Source organism: Panthera pardus, unplaced genomic scaffold (assembly GCF_024362965.1).
Source record: "Panthera pardus isolate Hobbes unplaced genomic scaffold, ASM2436296v1 HiC_scaffold_26, whole genome shotgun sequence".
Classification (NCBI taxonomy): Eukaryota; Metazoa; Chordata; class Mammalia; order Carnivora; family Felidae; genus Panthera; species Panthera pardus.
Window position 1 is genome coordinate 3,145,929 of NW_026526832.1, and position 14,705 is coordinate 3,160,633.

At 55.7% G+C, this 14,705-nt stretch overlaps 1 protein-coding gene across 9 annotated transcripts in view; it reads left to right on the forward strand.

Annotated features, from left to right (window-relative positions):
- The window catches only part of PAX8 (paired box 8), a 58,346-nt gene extending 52,826 nt beyond the window's left edge, over positions 1-5,520 (forward strand). For 4 of the 9 annotated variants that reach the window (XM_019444545.2, XM_019444582.2, XM_019444555.2 and 1 more), the window contains 2 exons: positions 2,798-2,884; positions 4,329-5,520. In XM_019444545.2, the coding sequence (XP_019300090.1) occupies positions 2,798-2,884; positions 4,329-4,405 (164 nt within the window). In that variant the 3' untranslated portion in view covers positions 4,406-5,520. The remainder of the gene's footprint in view (positions 1-2,797; positions 2,885-4,328) is intronic. The other 5 variants (XM_053890937.1, XM_053890938.1, XM_053890939.1 and 2 more) reach the window with 2 other exon arrangements.
- Positions 5,521-14,705: the final 9,185 nt, after the last annotated feature.

Sequence of the window (14,705 nt, forward strand, 5' to 3'; positions counted from 1 at the left end):
TTGGGAAAATGCGTGGATGGTGGTGCTGGCGAGTATATATATGGGAGACCAGGAGAGGAAGGGATAGAATGTGTGGCAGGTGGAAATCAAGAGTTCTGGGCCATAATAGGATTGAGACACCTCCAAATACCCGGTTTAATAAGTTAGTAGGCACTTGATATATGTCTGAAGGAACGAATTCTGGCTAGGACATAAATTTCAGCCATTGTACCAAGCTGTTATTTAATGCCAAGTGATTTGACAAGATCACTAGAAAGAGAATGTGGATGGAAAATCACAGAAGGCTCACAGACCAAGCCTTCAGCACTTAGAGCTTGAGCAGAGAAGACACCAGCAAGGAGAGTGAGTGGGAGGGAACAGTGGATCTAATGGCAAAGGCATCGTGAAACCCAAAGGCAAAGAGGGAGCAATGACCTGAATCAAGGTTGGCTAGGAGGTTGAGGGGGTGGGGTGGGCATCGAAGTGACCATTGGAATGATCAGGATGGAGGCTGTGGGGATTTCAGGGGATCAGCACTGGCCTGTTTGGAGGGGAATGAGGAGGTGAGGGCAGAGACCAGGGAGCACAGAAAGGGGCTGGTAGCTGGATACGCAGCAGGAAGAGAATTTTTTAAAACAGAAGATGGCAGAGCATGTTTGCTGCCTGGAAGAAGTGGTGAATTAGAAAGGGAGGGATTGATGAAGCAGGAAAAAAGGGGATAGATTGTAGGGGGAAAGTCCTTGGAAAGGTGAGAGGGGTGGGATGCGGAGCAAAGACGACGGGTTGGCCTTTCACGGATGCGGAAACATTTCATCCACTGGGGTTGCATGCAGGTTGACGGGTCTGGTGGTGGGAAGACGCGGCACCCAGGTGCGTGCCGCCTCCTGTGCCCCAACCCCTCCGCCAGCTTCCGTGTGATCGAAGCACATAGGTATTTGATGAATGTGTGTTCAGTATATGAGTAAGCGTGTGAGTGAGTGAATGCATGAATAAGTGACAAAATGAGAGAGGAAACACATTGTATTTTCCACCTCTCTTCCTTGTCCTTCGAAGCCAGTAGTTTTTGGCACTGGGCAGGGGGGTGGGGTGAGTGGGGGTTGTGGTTAGAGGCCCCGGCTGTGTAGCCCACGTAGAATCAGCTTCCTTCTAGGGTGTTCCGAAACCAGGCAAATCGAGGATACAACAGCGGTTAATGGGGAACAGTTTCCATTGTGGGATACAAGAAAGAGCCCTGGGGTAGGAGCTAGGGCGCATGATTAGTGCAGGCTCTAACTGAACAGGGGATCTGGGGTAAATGTGTTTCCCTCTCTGGGGAGCAGTTTCTTCACTCGTGATCCTCGGTTGAGCTTTATTCTAGCGCCTGCTTGATGGGAAAATAGTAAAAGCTAGCATTTCTTGAGTGCTTTTTATATACCAAGAGTGGGGCTAAACGTTTAACGTATATTATCCGATTTAATCCTCCCTAAAACACCATGAGATAGAGACAATAATTCGTCCCATTTTACGGATGAGGACAGCAAGGCTCAGAGAGGTTAAGTGATTTGCCCAAGGTTATACAGCTAGGAAGTGGGAGATTTGGGAGCAGAGATTTGATTCCAGGCAGGCCGGCTCCAGAGCCAGGCAGTTTCAGGCTTCCCTTCCAGTGTCGGTGAAGGAGACCAGAAGCCACCGAAGGCTCTTAGCTCCCAATAGCAGATGAGATTCTGAAAGGCGGTGCAGATATTCATGGTTTGGCAGGATTGGCAGGAACCTGGCTTTCAGACGAAACTGTCTCAGAAGCACATAAAGGGATTATCCGAAATTCAGAGTTAAGAGTCCTGAGGCCAAGTTCTGCTCTGCCATTTGATGTGAGGCAAACTGCTTAATCCTGCGGCACTCCAATTTCCTCTTCTCTCAATTGGCCATATTAATGGGTGCTGCATAGGATGCTGATGAGGACAAAGGAGCATAGTGTATGGGAACATGTTTTGCAGACTTTAAGCTCCCCACCAAGTCCCCATGGTAATGGTGTGGTCTGCTTGGGTTTGTTGTTACTTAAGGGAATCCTTATGTCATTTCTTTGGTAAGTCATTCCTTTTTGGTAAAGCCAAGAATCCACTCACAGAAAGAGGTGATCTGATTTGCTGTGTTGGAAGTCATGCACTGAGTTTGCTTCAAGTGGCCCACTTAGGATGGGACCCCCACGTCCTCAGAGCAAGTCCCCAAGAGGTTGGTGCCTTGCAGGGCTCCTCCCTGGGCTCCTTCCTCTAATCCTCAGCAGCCCCCTTCCCCCACCGCCACAGCCTCATACACACCCCACACCCGTCCCTAACAAACTCAGAGCTAGGGAGGCTAAAAAGTTTGTACGTGCTAATTCTTTCTATGGCTGCTTCTGTGACCCCGCTCACTCCCTTCTGCCCCTCCTGGAAAGGTCTTCTGTTGAAGGTCCAGGCCCAGAAAAAGTGGTAGAACCTGGGCGCCGGAGACACAGTTCAGCTTCCAAATATCACCAAACCCTTCAGCTGTGTGAGCTTCTAGAGGTCTCCAAGCCTTAGCTTCTTTACCTGAAAAATGGGCACAATAATATCACGTCCCTCCTGGGCTACCTGGGAGGACTGAGCTTGTCAGGGCGGCGCCTCTGGTACCTGTCCAAATTGATGCAGGCTGAGGGGCCCCCAAAGGGTGGATTGAGGGACATCTGAGCTCACATGGTCTCTGCCCTGGCTGTCCATGCCCCCAGGGCTGGCCCAGTGCCAGCCCTGCAGACCCTTCTCCCCCACCCCCAAGCCTACATTGGTACGTCCACCTCACAGGCCTCTCACCTGTGTGCCTCCAACAGGAAGTGAATACTCTGGCAATGCCTACGGCCACACCCCCTACTCCTCCTACGGCGAGGCCTGGCGCTTCCCCAACTCCAGCTTGCTGAGTAAGTCCCCTCGGGGCCGCCCAGGCCCTCTGCTGTGTGGGGCAGGGTTGGGGTACAAGACTGGGCCAAAAGTCTGCCTGAAAGGCAGCCCGGAGGCCCAGGTTAGATGGAGGGCTTCTGGGAGACAGGTGTTCTTGGCAGTCCAAGCAGGTAGAGGGAAGGCCAAGTACCTAGGTGTTTGAAGGGAGAGCACACAAGCAAGAGACTTCTCGGCATCATTCTCCCTCCTACTGCCTGAGGCCATGTCTCTGAAATCTTGGTTCTGTGTGAGATTCAGGGCTCAGGCCTTGGAAGGGCAAAGGTGGACTCCAGCAAAGTCTAAGAGTGGACTTCCTGCCTTCAGGGTCTCACAGCGCAGCAGCAGGGACACTGAGGCAAGGACGCCCTACAGGAGTGCAAATAAGGCTGTCCTGTCACACACATTAACCATCTAAGTGGCGCACTGGTACTCATTATCCAGCACCAGAACCCTCATACGGGGACCCTTTGTTCAGTACCTTCCTGATATTTGGCTTGAGATGTGGACACCCTTCAGGATGGAGGTCCAGAGAGTGAGCTATGGGCTCCTGTTCACCCCTCTCTTGCCCTGGGGCCATGGGCTGGGTAAGGAAGCTTTTTAGGAAACCAAGCCCCATAAGTGGCTTGAAGAATCCCACTAGAGTTTCCCTGAGTGATGACCTTGAGGGTCTCAGAACAAACCTGAGCCCAAGAGGAGCAGTGGAGCAAGTGTGGCCCACCCCAAGGGCCTGGCAGGACCAGCCATCCCCCAAGAACCCCCTTTCTTCCCATTACCTTCTGGCATTCCAAAAATGACTGGGAGGGTGGTTAACCTGGGCTCTGTTTGCCACAAGGGGTCAACTCCAACTCACCTTTCCGTTCAATTTAGCCAGAAAGGATGAGGGTGCTGAGATGGGCCAGGGGCAGGGCACCTCCCCGCCAAGCCTTCCTGGGCTGCACATCCTGCAGGTGTAGGGAGCCTCCCTGTGGAGATCCTCAAACGCACATCCCCCATGGCCAGTCAGGATTCTAGTCCTTCTGACTAGAATGGGCCCTAAGGAGAAGATTCTCTGACCTCGCACTGTGTATGCAAGGTTGGGGAAGGCCCCAGTGATCCCCAGGTGCGCTTGGTTCTTCAAGGTTCCAGATGTAACTGCTCTCAGTTGCCCTCTCCCTGAAAAGGAGGGTGTTGAAGGTCAAAGCCATCGTGGGGGGAGGGGCAAGAAGCCAACAGTTCTCATTCTGGCCAGAAACCCAAAGGTGAGGCCAGGGAAGGAGGAAATAGGCCCAGAGAGGAGTTAATCTTTGATGATCAGATAGGCCGGAGGGGTAGATGATTAACTTGTGTTGTCTTAAAGGTTAGCAGATGCAGGGGAAGGCTGTGGTGCAATTTCCCCTTCTGACCAGCAGTGTTGTTGTTGTTGTTTTTTTTTTAAAACACGTCCAGGTTCCCCATATTATTACAGTTCCACATCAAGGCCAAGCGCACCGCCCACCACTGCCACGGCCTTTGACCACCTGTAGTTGCCATGGGGACAGTGGGAGCAACTGAGCAACAGGAGGACTTGGCCTGGGACAGGCCCCAGAGAGTCACACAAAGGAATCTTTATTTATTACATGAAAAATAACCACAAGTCCAGCATTGCGGCTCACTCCCTGTGTGGTTGATTTAATGAACCATGAAAGACAGGATGACTTTGGAGAAGGCCAAACTGTCCTCTAAAGACTCCGCAATGAGGGGCAGGAGTTCCAGGGAGAGAGCACTGCCCATTCCAAAAGAGACAGAATTGGAGGAGAAATGTGGAGAGAGGAGGGAACCGCCGAGGAGCTTGAGAGGGACGGCTCGCGCCCCACGAGGGGCTTAGGGCCGCAAAGGCGTCTGTGGCTCCATCAACGCGCTCTGGCGGTCCTGGGCTGTAAGCACTTCTGTCCAGCCCGCACACCACAGCCGGGCGCGGAGGCTGTCCCCCCACAGCCCCGCTGATCGTCACCTGCAGCCTGCCCCACAGCCGAGGCTCTGGCCGTCCACCTCCTCCACTCGGCTTGCTTGGCTCTTTCTGCGCCTCCCTCCAGGCCACGGGCTGAGGGCCGGGTGGAGTCAGCCGGAAGCTCCACCTGGCGGTCAAGGGCCTGCCTTTCGCCTGCTGCTGAGAATGTGTGAGCACGCCCCAGGTTCTCCTCCGGTGGATCATTCCTTGCCAGCCAGTTGGCCTATTACAGCTTGAGACAGACATTCCCCAGGGCCCCGGCTCCTGGGGAGTGAGCTGCAGCCCTTCCCCGGGGGCAGAATGAGGCAGAATTGCCGGGGACCGCTTCCCTCTCCCCACTGCCCCTGCCAAGCCAGGTATGCAGCCTACAGCCCAAGCCCACAGCAACGGAAAAGACCCTGAGGCGACCCCCTGAAGCCAGCAATGGAGGTTCCCCCTCTGGCCCCCTCGCAGCCCTTGCCCCAGAAGCCTGACTGTAAATACTGTAAATGAAGCTCTGTTTGGGTCAAGCTTCCCTCTGTCCACCCCTAGACTTTGGCCTCTCAGTGAATTGTCTCCCTGCCATGTTGGGCTTTCTCTCCTTGACGCTTCTTTCTTTTTTTTAAAGACAACCCACCATTACCACATAACTCAATAAACCATTACTCTTGGTCTCAGGCTTTGGGGTCAGCTGGGGAAGGAAGCACCCTGGGTCTGGGCTTTCTCCAGAGAACCCCAGAGCCCTGTGGACAATGAACTCATGTTGGGTGGGGGGTGGGGGGCGGGGGTTGAAAGACCGTCTGATGCCCAGGAGCCCTGACTTGGCATTCTCCCTCTCCCTCTGTTAATAGATGTTTAACTCCGGGCAGCCACTTATCCTAAGCTTTGATTTCCACTGTGAGTGAATGTGAGATTAAAATGAGCACATGGCACGATGCCGGGCCAATCGTAGACTCCCCACAAGCAGCTGCTCCTGTTATTCACAGGAAGCCAGAGAATCAGCGGGAGGGTTGGTGAAGGTTCTGGGAACACTGTAAACCGGAGCCCAGGTAACCGCTCCCATGCGCCCTGCGGTGTGACAGGAGGGAGAAGACATTTCCCGGGCTCTACTGTGTGCAAGGCTCCGTGTGGAGGGCCTCCCATAAATTAAGCTGGGATTAGCCCCATTCGAGATTTGAGGAAACTGAGGCTCCGGCAAAATGAAATAACTTGCCCCAGGTGGGAAGTGGGGGTGGGGGGTGGGGTTCAATCAAGTCCTCTTGGAAAGACCGAGCAATGGATGGCCCTGGGCATGCAGGGCCAGGAGGGGGTGAGGGAGGCCGCAGGGCAGACAATCCCTTTCTAAGAAGTTTTGGAGAACAAGGGTCACATAAAATGGTGACTGCAAGGGCTGTGCCCCCACGAGGGTGCTTGGCCTGTGGGGACCCTCTCCACCGGGGACACAGCTGGAACTAGGGGCAGGGCTCTGTGTAGCATGGTGCCCAGGTGAATGCTGACGACAGGGCAGCAAAGGGAGGTTGTCAGATGGAGAGGAAACTCCTCACCCACCAGGGACTCCAAGACTAGGAGGGCTGAGGCAGAGAGATAGGCCTCTTGCCCCACCATCCTCCCTAAAGAGAGGCCAGGGATGCTCGCCAAGGATGGTACGAGAGTAGAGCCACGGGACCCTCCCGCAGAGAAAACCCGTCTCCTTTTCTGAGGGGATCTGAGATGAGGCTCATTTTCCAAGAATAGCACTTGCCTCTAGCTATGAGCATGGAAGCAGGACTGAATCCCGTCGTATCTGAGGCTCCTCATCATCTCGAACCTCTGGGTCCCTGAGTGCCCTAAGACAGTGCCCCCCCCCCCCCCCCCCCCGCCCTGGTTCCAAGATCACTTTGAGATGCATGGCGCCCCAAGGAGCCTGCAGAGCGATTTTGCATTTGCAGACAGAACCCTCTCTGGGAACACTTGGTGCTCCGGGCAGGACCTCTCCAACCCCCAAATGACAAAGGGACTTGGGCTGTGCTTTTTTGCTGCAGGTAACCGTGGTTCTGAACTTCCCTCCCTTTCTCTGAGGTGAGCTGAGCGTCTCAGGGCACTGTGCTCAAAGCGGGTGTTGGCTAGTGTGTGGTGTGGGCCAACGGCCATGTGTCCTACTAGACGGTGCCTGTCCAGACGTTCGATCCACAGTCAAACCATGGTCCCCCCTTTGGGTCTCAGAAAACAGAGTCGTTTCTGTATTGGGGGAAAGCGACGACTGGAGGTGCCCCAGCACTGGGGGCAGTGTTGGGAGAAGTTGGGGTGGCCCCGGCGGGGGTAAAGGATTGTGAGGAGGGAGGAGACGCGGGAATGTGGGAAGCACCCGTGAGTAGCTGCATGTGAGGGGGTCGGTTTGCCGGGGAGCAAGGTCAGGCCCTGGTTTCTGCGAAGACTTGTGGGAGTAGAGCGTGTGCGGAGGAGGATTTGAGGTGAGGCTTGGGCCTGAGCGGGCGAGAGAGGCACCCACCTGCCTCGCAACCAAAGCAATCCCAGTCACAGCCGGTGTGGGGAGGCCTCCTCAGGTTTCCAGGCAGCTCTCCCAGCTCCTGTTCCATCATTTCGTCTTCACTCCATCCCCTTCAGTGACCCCCACCGCCCACCACACCTCCCCACACCCCCTCTGCCCCTCCTAGCGCAGGGGGGCCAGCCCAGGGTACCAGAAGCTCCGAGAGGTCTGAGTGGGCCAGGCAGCCCCCCGCAGGCAGCTGAACAGCTTCCGGCTAAGACACAGAGCGGCTCAAACCCCCCGGGGCCACCAGGTGGAGCAGACAGAACCCCCCCCCCCCCCCTTTCTAAGGTGGGTTGGAGCTGTGTGGACGCTCCAGTCTGACCCCACAGCCTGCAGGGGTGAGGACAGGGGCAGCTGCGAGTCTTGCCTCCAAGGCCAGCCCCAGGCGGGTTCCAACCCCTCTCTCCCTTCTCCAATATCCTTGCCACGAGTTGTTAGCAAAGAAAGTGAATTTTCTGTCCCTCACGTGCAGGCACGCGCTTCACCCTGGCAACAAGCTCAGGCAAGAGCAGTCAGTGGCCACAGTTTTCAGACAGGAAGTAGGAGACCAGGGAAGTCGAGGCACTTGCTAGGGCTGCTGCTTTCCTGCCGGCCCACGTCATCCTCCTGCTTCCCTCCCCCAATGCACACGTGTACCCACCTAGGTCCTCTTTAGGAGACTGCTGATGTCCTTGTCCTTTGGGGTGGGTGCAGGAGGAGGGGCCTGGAGATCACAATACCCCCTGGTCGGTGGGACTGAGCTTCAGGAGCAGAGGGAGGCCAAGGGGGATTGGAGGTCCCTGTCCGGTCCCCCTTCACTCCCTACTTAACTGTCCCCCCACCCCCACCCCCATCTTCCCTCATCCTCAGAAGACGTCCTAATCCTCCACATAGGCTTAGTCTTTGTTTATAAAGCTCATTCATATCAATTTTTGTCTCTGATTCTGAACATCGGCCCCATTTTGCACGTGGAGAAACTGAGAGCAAACGATTACTTGACTTTTTCAAGGTCATTCAGAGGAGCAGGGACCACAGCCCAACCCCTAATCTAAGGCCAACTCTGCATCCTAATCTAGGGCCTTGATACCTGGATGTGGCCAGGCTTCTGCAGAGACCTCAGGCGGCTTTTACTTTGTGGGGAGGGATGGCAGGCACGTGAGCACCCAGGGCACTTCCATGCTCTCCTGACAGGGCAAACAGTGCTGGATGGAAGGTCCAGAGGTCAGGCTACAGGCGGAGGCAGTAGGACTGGGCCCAGGAGCACCGGGGTTGACCCCGTTTCCGCTGTCCTTGGCCGTGAGTTTCTCTGCCGGCCATCCCTTGGCAGCTGCCGTCCTACCTTTAGGGTCACAAAGCACTTCCATCTATAGGGGATTTAACTGTTCCTCTGCCCGCAGTTCATGCGTCACCCTCCACAGGGAGTGACCAGGCTGAGTGACCATAGCTGTGATTCTTGTGGAGAACCCCGTCCCTCAACCTCTCTCACCTCTTTGTCCTGACATTTTGCATCTCTTAGTTTCTTATTCCAGTTCCTCCTCCGCTGGGTCCGGAGCAAAGGATTCCTTCCGCCCCCATTTGCGTCCCGCAGGGGTGTGGACACGTGAGAGAGGAAGTGACCGCTCGGGAAGGGCTTAGAGGTCCTGCGTCCTGCTCCACAAATGCCAGGACGTGCGTGTCTTCTCTCCATCTGCTTATCTTTTGGCTTCTTGTTCTTCTCATTACCTTCTTCTGTTCCCCTGGCTGTTTGGGGGACCGTGGGACACAGGCACGGAGGCCTTGTCTCCTGAAGGCAGACCCACCACATTCAACCCCGCCTCCACGTGCCCCAGCCCCTGGACGGAACCAGCCGCCTGGCCTTCTAAGAAGCCGGAGGAAGCGGGCAAGGCGGGTCCCCTCCGGGCCAGCATCCTCCCCTGGACAGCACCCTCTCTCCTGGTCTTGCAAAGCAGCAGAGGCCCTGAGAGGCTGCCCGGAGATTTGGGGCAGGGGCTCGGGGCCCGCGGGCGGCGGGAAGCGGGGCTTTGGGCGAGGGGAGAGGGGAAGCGGGGCCCTGCTCCCCCGCATCTGTGCCTGGTGGCAGCTGGCCAGGCTGTGGAGTGACTGCCTGCGGCTCTCCCAGGGAAATGTGATTTCCCCTTGAGTGAAGCGGACTGTGCAGTGTGGAAATTGGCTCTTTTCTGAGCGAGCGGCGGCTGTTCTGGAGTCGGGGCGGGCTGGGGCCCGCGGGAGGCCGCGCTGGCCCCCGGAGTGCGCCGGGAGCAGCCATGTGCTGAGAACTCATTAGGGATAAATCAAACTAGTACCAGCGTGAAGCCAACACCCTCCCCCCGCCGCGCCTCCGGCCCCCACCCGCTCCGAGACCCCCCACTTCCACGTCCTCCTCCCCCACAGCCAAGGCACCCTCCCCCGCGTGAGGGAGCCGGGCCCACCGGGCGCTCACAGTCACGCACACGGGCCCACAGCCCGCCGCCCAGGCCTCCTACGGGAGCCGCTGTTCATTTGCAAATAAATCTTTTTTTGTTTGGTTTTCGTTTGTTTGCCTTGGGGAGGGGGGCATTGTTAGCAAGCTTAACTTACGCCCCGGGCCTTGCCCGGAGCTTGGACCGGGAAGTCACGTTCGGGTCTCCTATCTTCCCACCACCTCCAAGCCTGTGCCTCCCCCCACCCCTCCACCCTTCCATCCCCCGCCCCCCACCCCATCTCCTGGGAGGCCTCGGCTCCCCAACATAGGCCCCCCTGGGGAGATGAGAGCACCCCGCGGCCCCAGCCCAAGGAGTGTGGCCAGAAAGTTCCTTGGGCCCGATCTATCGATCGGCCTCCAGGGGATCTGATGCCCCCGCAGGGAAAGAAATTGTCCCTGAAGGGGTGAGCTTGGTCTGAATGGAAACTCATTTCCCCACCAACGGAAAGAAAGGAAGAGAAAGAGAAAAGCTTAAGAAAGAAAGAAGGGCTGGTGAAACTAGCTGCCGATGCCAAGGAAAAGGGCTGCTCCGCCTGCCAGTGTAGAGACTGACTCTGGGGCGTACTGGAACCTGCTAGTTCTTGTCATCATAACGGGGCCCCTGGCCATCACCTCTGTTTCTCCCACCCTTCCCCCAGAGCGAGTGGCCAGTGATGGAGCTAAGGAGCCCAGAGCTGGGGTGCGGGGCTCTGGCCCCTCCCCATCTCCTCCCCATTGGAGACCCCAGGGGAGGCCAGTTTCCTCAGCTGTAAAATGTGTGGCTTGGGCCGAGATGATGTCCGGCCCTAACATTGTGATTCAGTGGTTGCCTGGGTCAGTGAAAGGCATTACCGGCCTCATCTGACTGGTTCAGGTATGAAGCCCTCTTTCTTCCAAATTCCCCAGGTAATTTTCCACTGAACCCCATAGGAAGCACCATATTGCCGTATTTGGAATTGCGTCTCTGTTGGGTGGGGACGGGGTGGCTTTTGGTGCCCTACTCACCCAGGGGCCCCGTCTCAGCTGGAGGAACTAAGCCAGGCTTCAAAAGGATTCCAGGGCTGGGGCAGAAACCAGAGTGAGACTAATAAGCCACAGTTAACAGAGGCTGGGGCAGGGAAAGTCTGCTGAGCCCTCCCATCCATTGATTCATTCATTCATTTGGGAGTCTTTCCCGACCCACCTACTATGTGCCAGACTGTGACAGGCATCTACTGGAAAACAAGATGAATCCGATTGGATTACACCATCCCCCACCCCACCCCACCCCACCTCCCTCCGAACTTAGAACTGAGATTTTACTGAAAGCCACTACGACAGAACAAGGCGGGAAGGTGATGAAGGCCTTGAGAGAGGTGATGTGAAGTGCCTTCAGGTTTCAGATATTTGCGAAATCCTCCCTGCCCCTGCCAGGCCTTTCTCTGGCATCCCTGTCTTCTCCAGGAAGCAGCCACTAGGAACACCAACTGCAAACCCTGAACCCACAGGGCCTAAAAGCCAAACCTCTCTTTCCAGAAAAGGGCTGTTCTCCTGTGCTTGTGTGTCCCCAGGAGGGATAAGGAGGGTGCTAGATGAGGGGAATGCAAAATGTAGACGATCTTTCCCAAACACCCTCTCCCCGCACTCCAGCCTGGGTCTTTCTCAGAGCGGCTTCTTTGTTCCTGCAGGACAAGGGGGCTCAGGTCCTAAACAGCTGGGCAGCTGTCCCTCCCAGTGCAGGCTTGGCTGGTCCCCCTTCTTCCCATCTCAATACGCCCCTGCTCAGCAGGCCGCCCCCCACCCAGCTCTCTGATCACAGCCTGGAAGAGCAGAAGGAAGAGGCCTTGAGGGTGGGAAATGAGGCACAGGAGAGGAGGGCGGGGAGAGGGTACATAGGGATGGAGACCCCCTGGCTGTGGGTTCCAGGGCCTTGGGTTCTTCTTTCCCATAAGCTCCTGCTAAGTGGTGGTGGCAGTGTCAGCCGTCTTGGGGGACAGGCCTCACATCCCTGATCCCTTCCCCCCATCACACTGCAGCCAAGCTCCCCTTGGAGGGTGGAGGGAGGGGCCTGTAGGGGCCGCAGCACAAGGATGGGGGGGCGCCATAGAAGGAGGGAGCAGGTGCCTTCTCCCAGCAGCCGGCCCAGGGTGGGGGTTGGGTGGGGGGTGGGCTGAGACCCAGGCCAAGGCTCAGGGCCCATCTGAGCATGTCGCCTGCTAAGGAGGAGCGGAGGCGGGGGAGGGGAGGGCGGGGAGGTGAATAAATAATAGGAAATAAAACTTCATGAAGCAGAAAATAAAAGGCAGATTATACAGATGTGGCAATTTGAAGGATCATTGCCTCTGTCCTCTTTTTAACTGCTGCATCTGGAGTTTTGAAGCGGCTTATCCTCTCCCTCCCTCTGTCAGGTCCCCGCCTGGCTGGAGGCCCCCACGGGGCCAAGGCACGAGTAGGGACAGCACCTCCAACGGCTCCGCCGGTGGCATTTCCTAGCACCACACGCTGCTGCCCAGCCTTGGCTGAGCCTGTGGGGCTGGGGCAGCGGGTGAAAGGGTGGGCAGGGTGTTTTGGGGGGAAGCCCCGAGCGAGGTGTGTCTGGAGCTGTGTTTGTGTGGGGAAGGGGCACGTCTGTAAGAGAGCAGGTGTGGATGAGGACAGGGTTGGTCATGAGGAGTGGGGACAGGGCAGGGATGACAGGAGGGAACCTGGATGGTCAGGAACAGAGAGTATGAAGGGCACCCCTTGCGAAAAAGGGGATTTGGTGGAAGGGTAGCTGGAGGGTGCAGTCTAAATCTCCCTATCTTCCTGCAGACAGCTTCTTTCTCCCTCTTCATCAAAATGCATTTGTTAAGCTTCAATTTGACACTGTGCCAGGTGCTGTATAAACAGACATGGTCCCTGCCCTTAAGGAATTTCCAACCTAAGACACACACACACACACACACACACACACACACACTGACATTTTGTTTATTTTATTTTAAATATTAATGTATTCCTCACCTTGTTCCAGAGAGGATTTGAGACAGCTCACAGGAAATGCATGTAATAAATTAGGAAAATACAAATAAGAAATAAAGCATCAGGCCCACGGGGAATATACAAAGAGTGGTCCTGGGCCACCGCAGTTGATCTGTAAATGAGCCTCGAGCCCTTGGTGGCCAGGTGGAAGGACTTTCACTCTCACCTGTCCTCGTTCGCTGAATGAGAGAGTCATCGCTTTTCTGTCCACGTACTTCCTCCAGACCCTGTCCGTGTCTCACCAGACGGAGACAAAGACATCAGGAAACCAGAAACGTCTACCTGACACTGCCGGTGAGGCAGAAGCCCATTTGGCTCAAATATCCTCATAATCCTGGTACGTTGCCTCTCAAATCAGCTGTCACAGAACTGTCACAGAATCATCACTAGAAACAGGGGAGTACATCTGTATGGAAACTTACCATCTCCAGGAAGATTGAGGGCCGCGTCCTGCACAGTTAGACCCCCGGGTCTGAAAAGCAGAACAGAGATCAGAGCTGAAAGCCGACATCACGAGGCTTTCCCAGAAGCTATCCTGAAGGCCTCCAGAAGGTTGCACCTTTGGGGAAGGCTGACTTCGGGGGTGGGAGAAGCAAGTGGAAGAAAGACAGTAAAAGACCATGTAAGAAAGTAGGAGAGCCAGGAGAACACGGAGGCTGGAAGCCCAGGGAGGGTACAGTTTCGAGATTTACACTTCTTGACTGTACGAGTTGGGCTCAGAGCAATGGAAACCAACATGCCCTGCTTCTACCCTTGGGGAGCCTATGTTCTACTGGGAGCGGAGACAGAAAGAAGAGGGCAGGGGATAAGAGGAGGACAGGGGAAGGGAGACAGACTGAACTGGGGGAGCAGGGCTCAAGGAAGGTCCTGGAGGAGAAGGCCTCCGGATCGTTGGTTTCCTCCCCTTCCTGGGACTAGCAGTACTCAGAATTTCTCAGCCGCTGGTCCCAGTCCCCATCTTTTGGGGTGACACTACCTCACCACCACCCCCATCTCAGAAGGTGGACTCTGATTACCCTAGGCCCCTGACCCTAGTGATTGGCTCAGAGATGGGCACATGGCTCAAAGTGGGCAGCTCAGAGGGACTCTGTTCCTGGACTTGAGTTTGAACTTTCCAAGGAGCAGATAGTTTCTATGTGCTAGGCTTGCACCAAGAAGGTGGTAGCTACGAGGGCCATCTTGCTACCGTGAGTGCTGCTCCTGCCTCCTAGCCTGGGAGATGGAGCTCAGAAGAACAGAGGGCAGTGGGGGGCCTGCTCCGCGTGGAGCCCTAGCTCGAGCGTCATCTGACCTGGATAGAGACTGTCCCTTTATGGGAGCCATTAAATGTCCTTTTTTTGCTAAAGCCTATTGGAGTTAAGATTTGTTGTTTGCAACTTCCAGGCAGAGGGAAAGTCAAGGCCTTGAATTGTAAGAGCAGAACCTAAGCAGGGCCCCAAGGAGGGGAGGGCTCATGTGGTAAGACTGGCAAGGCCGCGTACTAATAGCTAACTTGCTAAGCTTTCCTTCTGTGCCAGGCATTGTTCTGAGATGTTTATGTGCATAATTATACTTATTCCTCACAAGGACCCTGTGAGGTACATGGTGTCATTATCCGCATTTGATAGAGAAGCAAACCAAAGCATATGAGGCCAAGTAACTGGCATGTGGTCAGAGAGCCACAAAAGGGACAGCTGGGACTCAACCCCGGGCAGTCCGACTCCAGGTCCCGGTTGCTGAGACCAGATTGCGCTGGGCCTCATGCAGGGTCTGACAGGTCTGTGGGTCAGAGGTCGCTGAGAGGTGAGGGGGATGAAGGCTGAGAAGACATTGGATTTGATGACTGAGTGTCATCAGTGGTCCTTCTGGTGTGTCCCCATTTCACGGAAGGGTACAGAGGATGTTGGAAGTTGTTCGCAAGGCAAACAG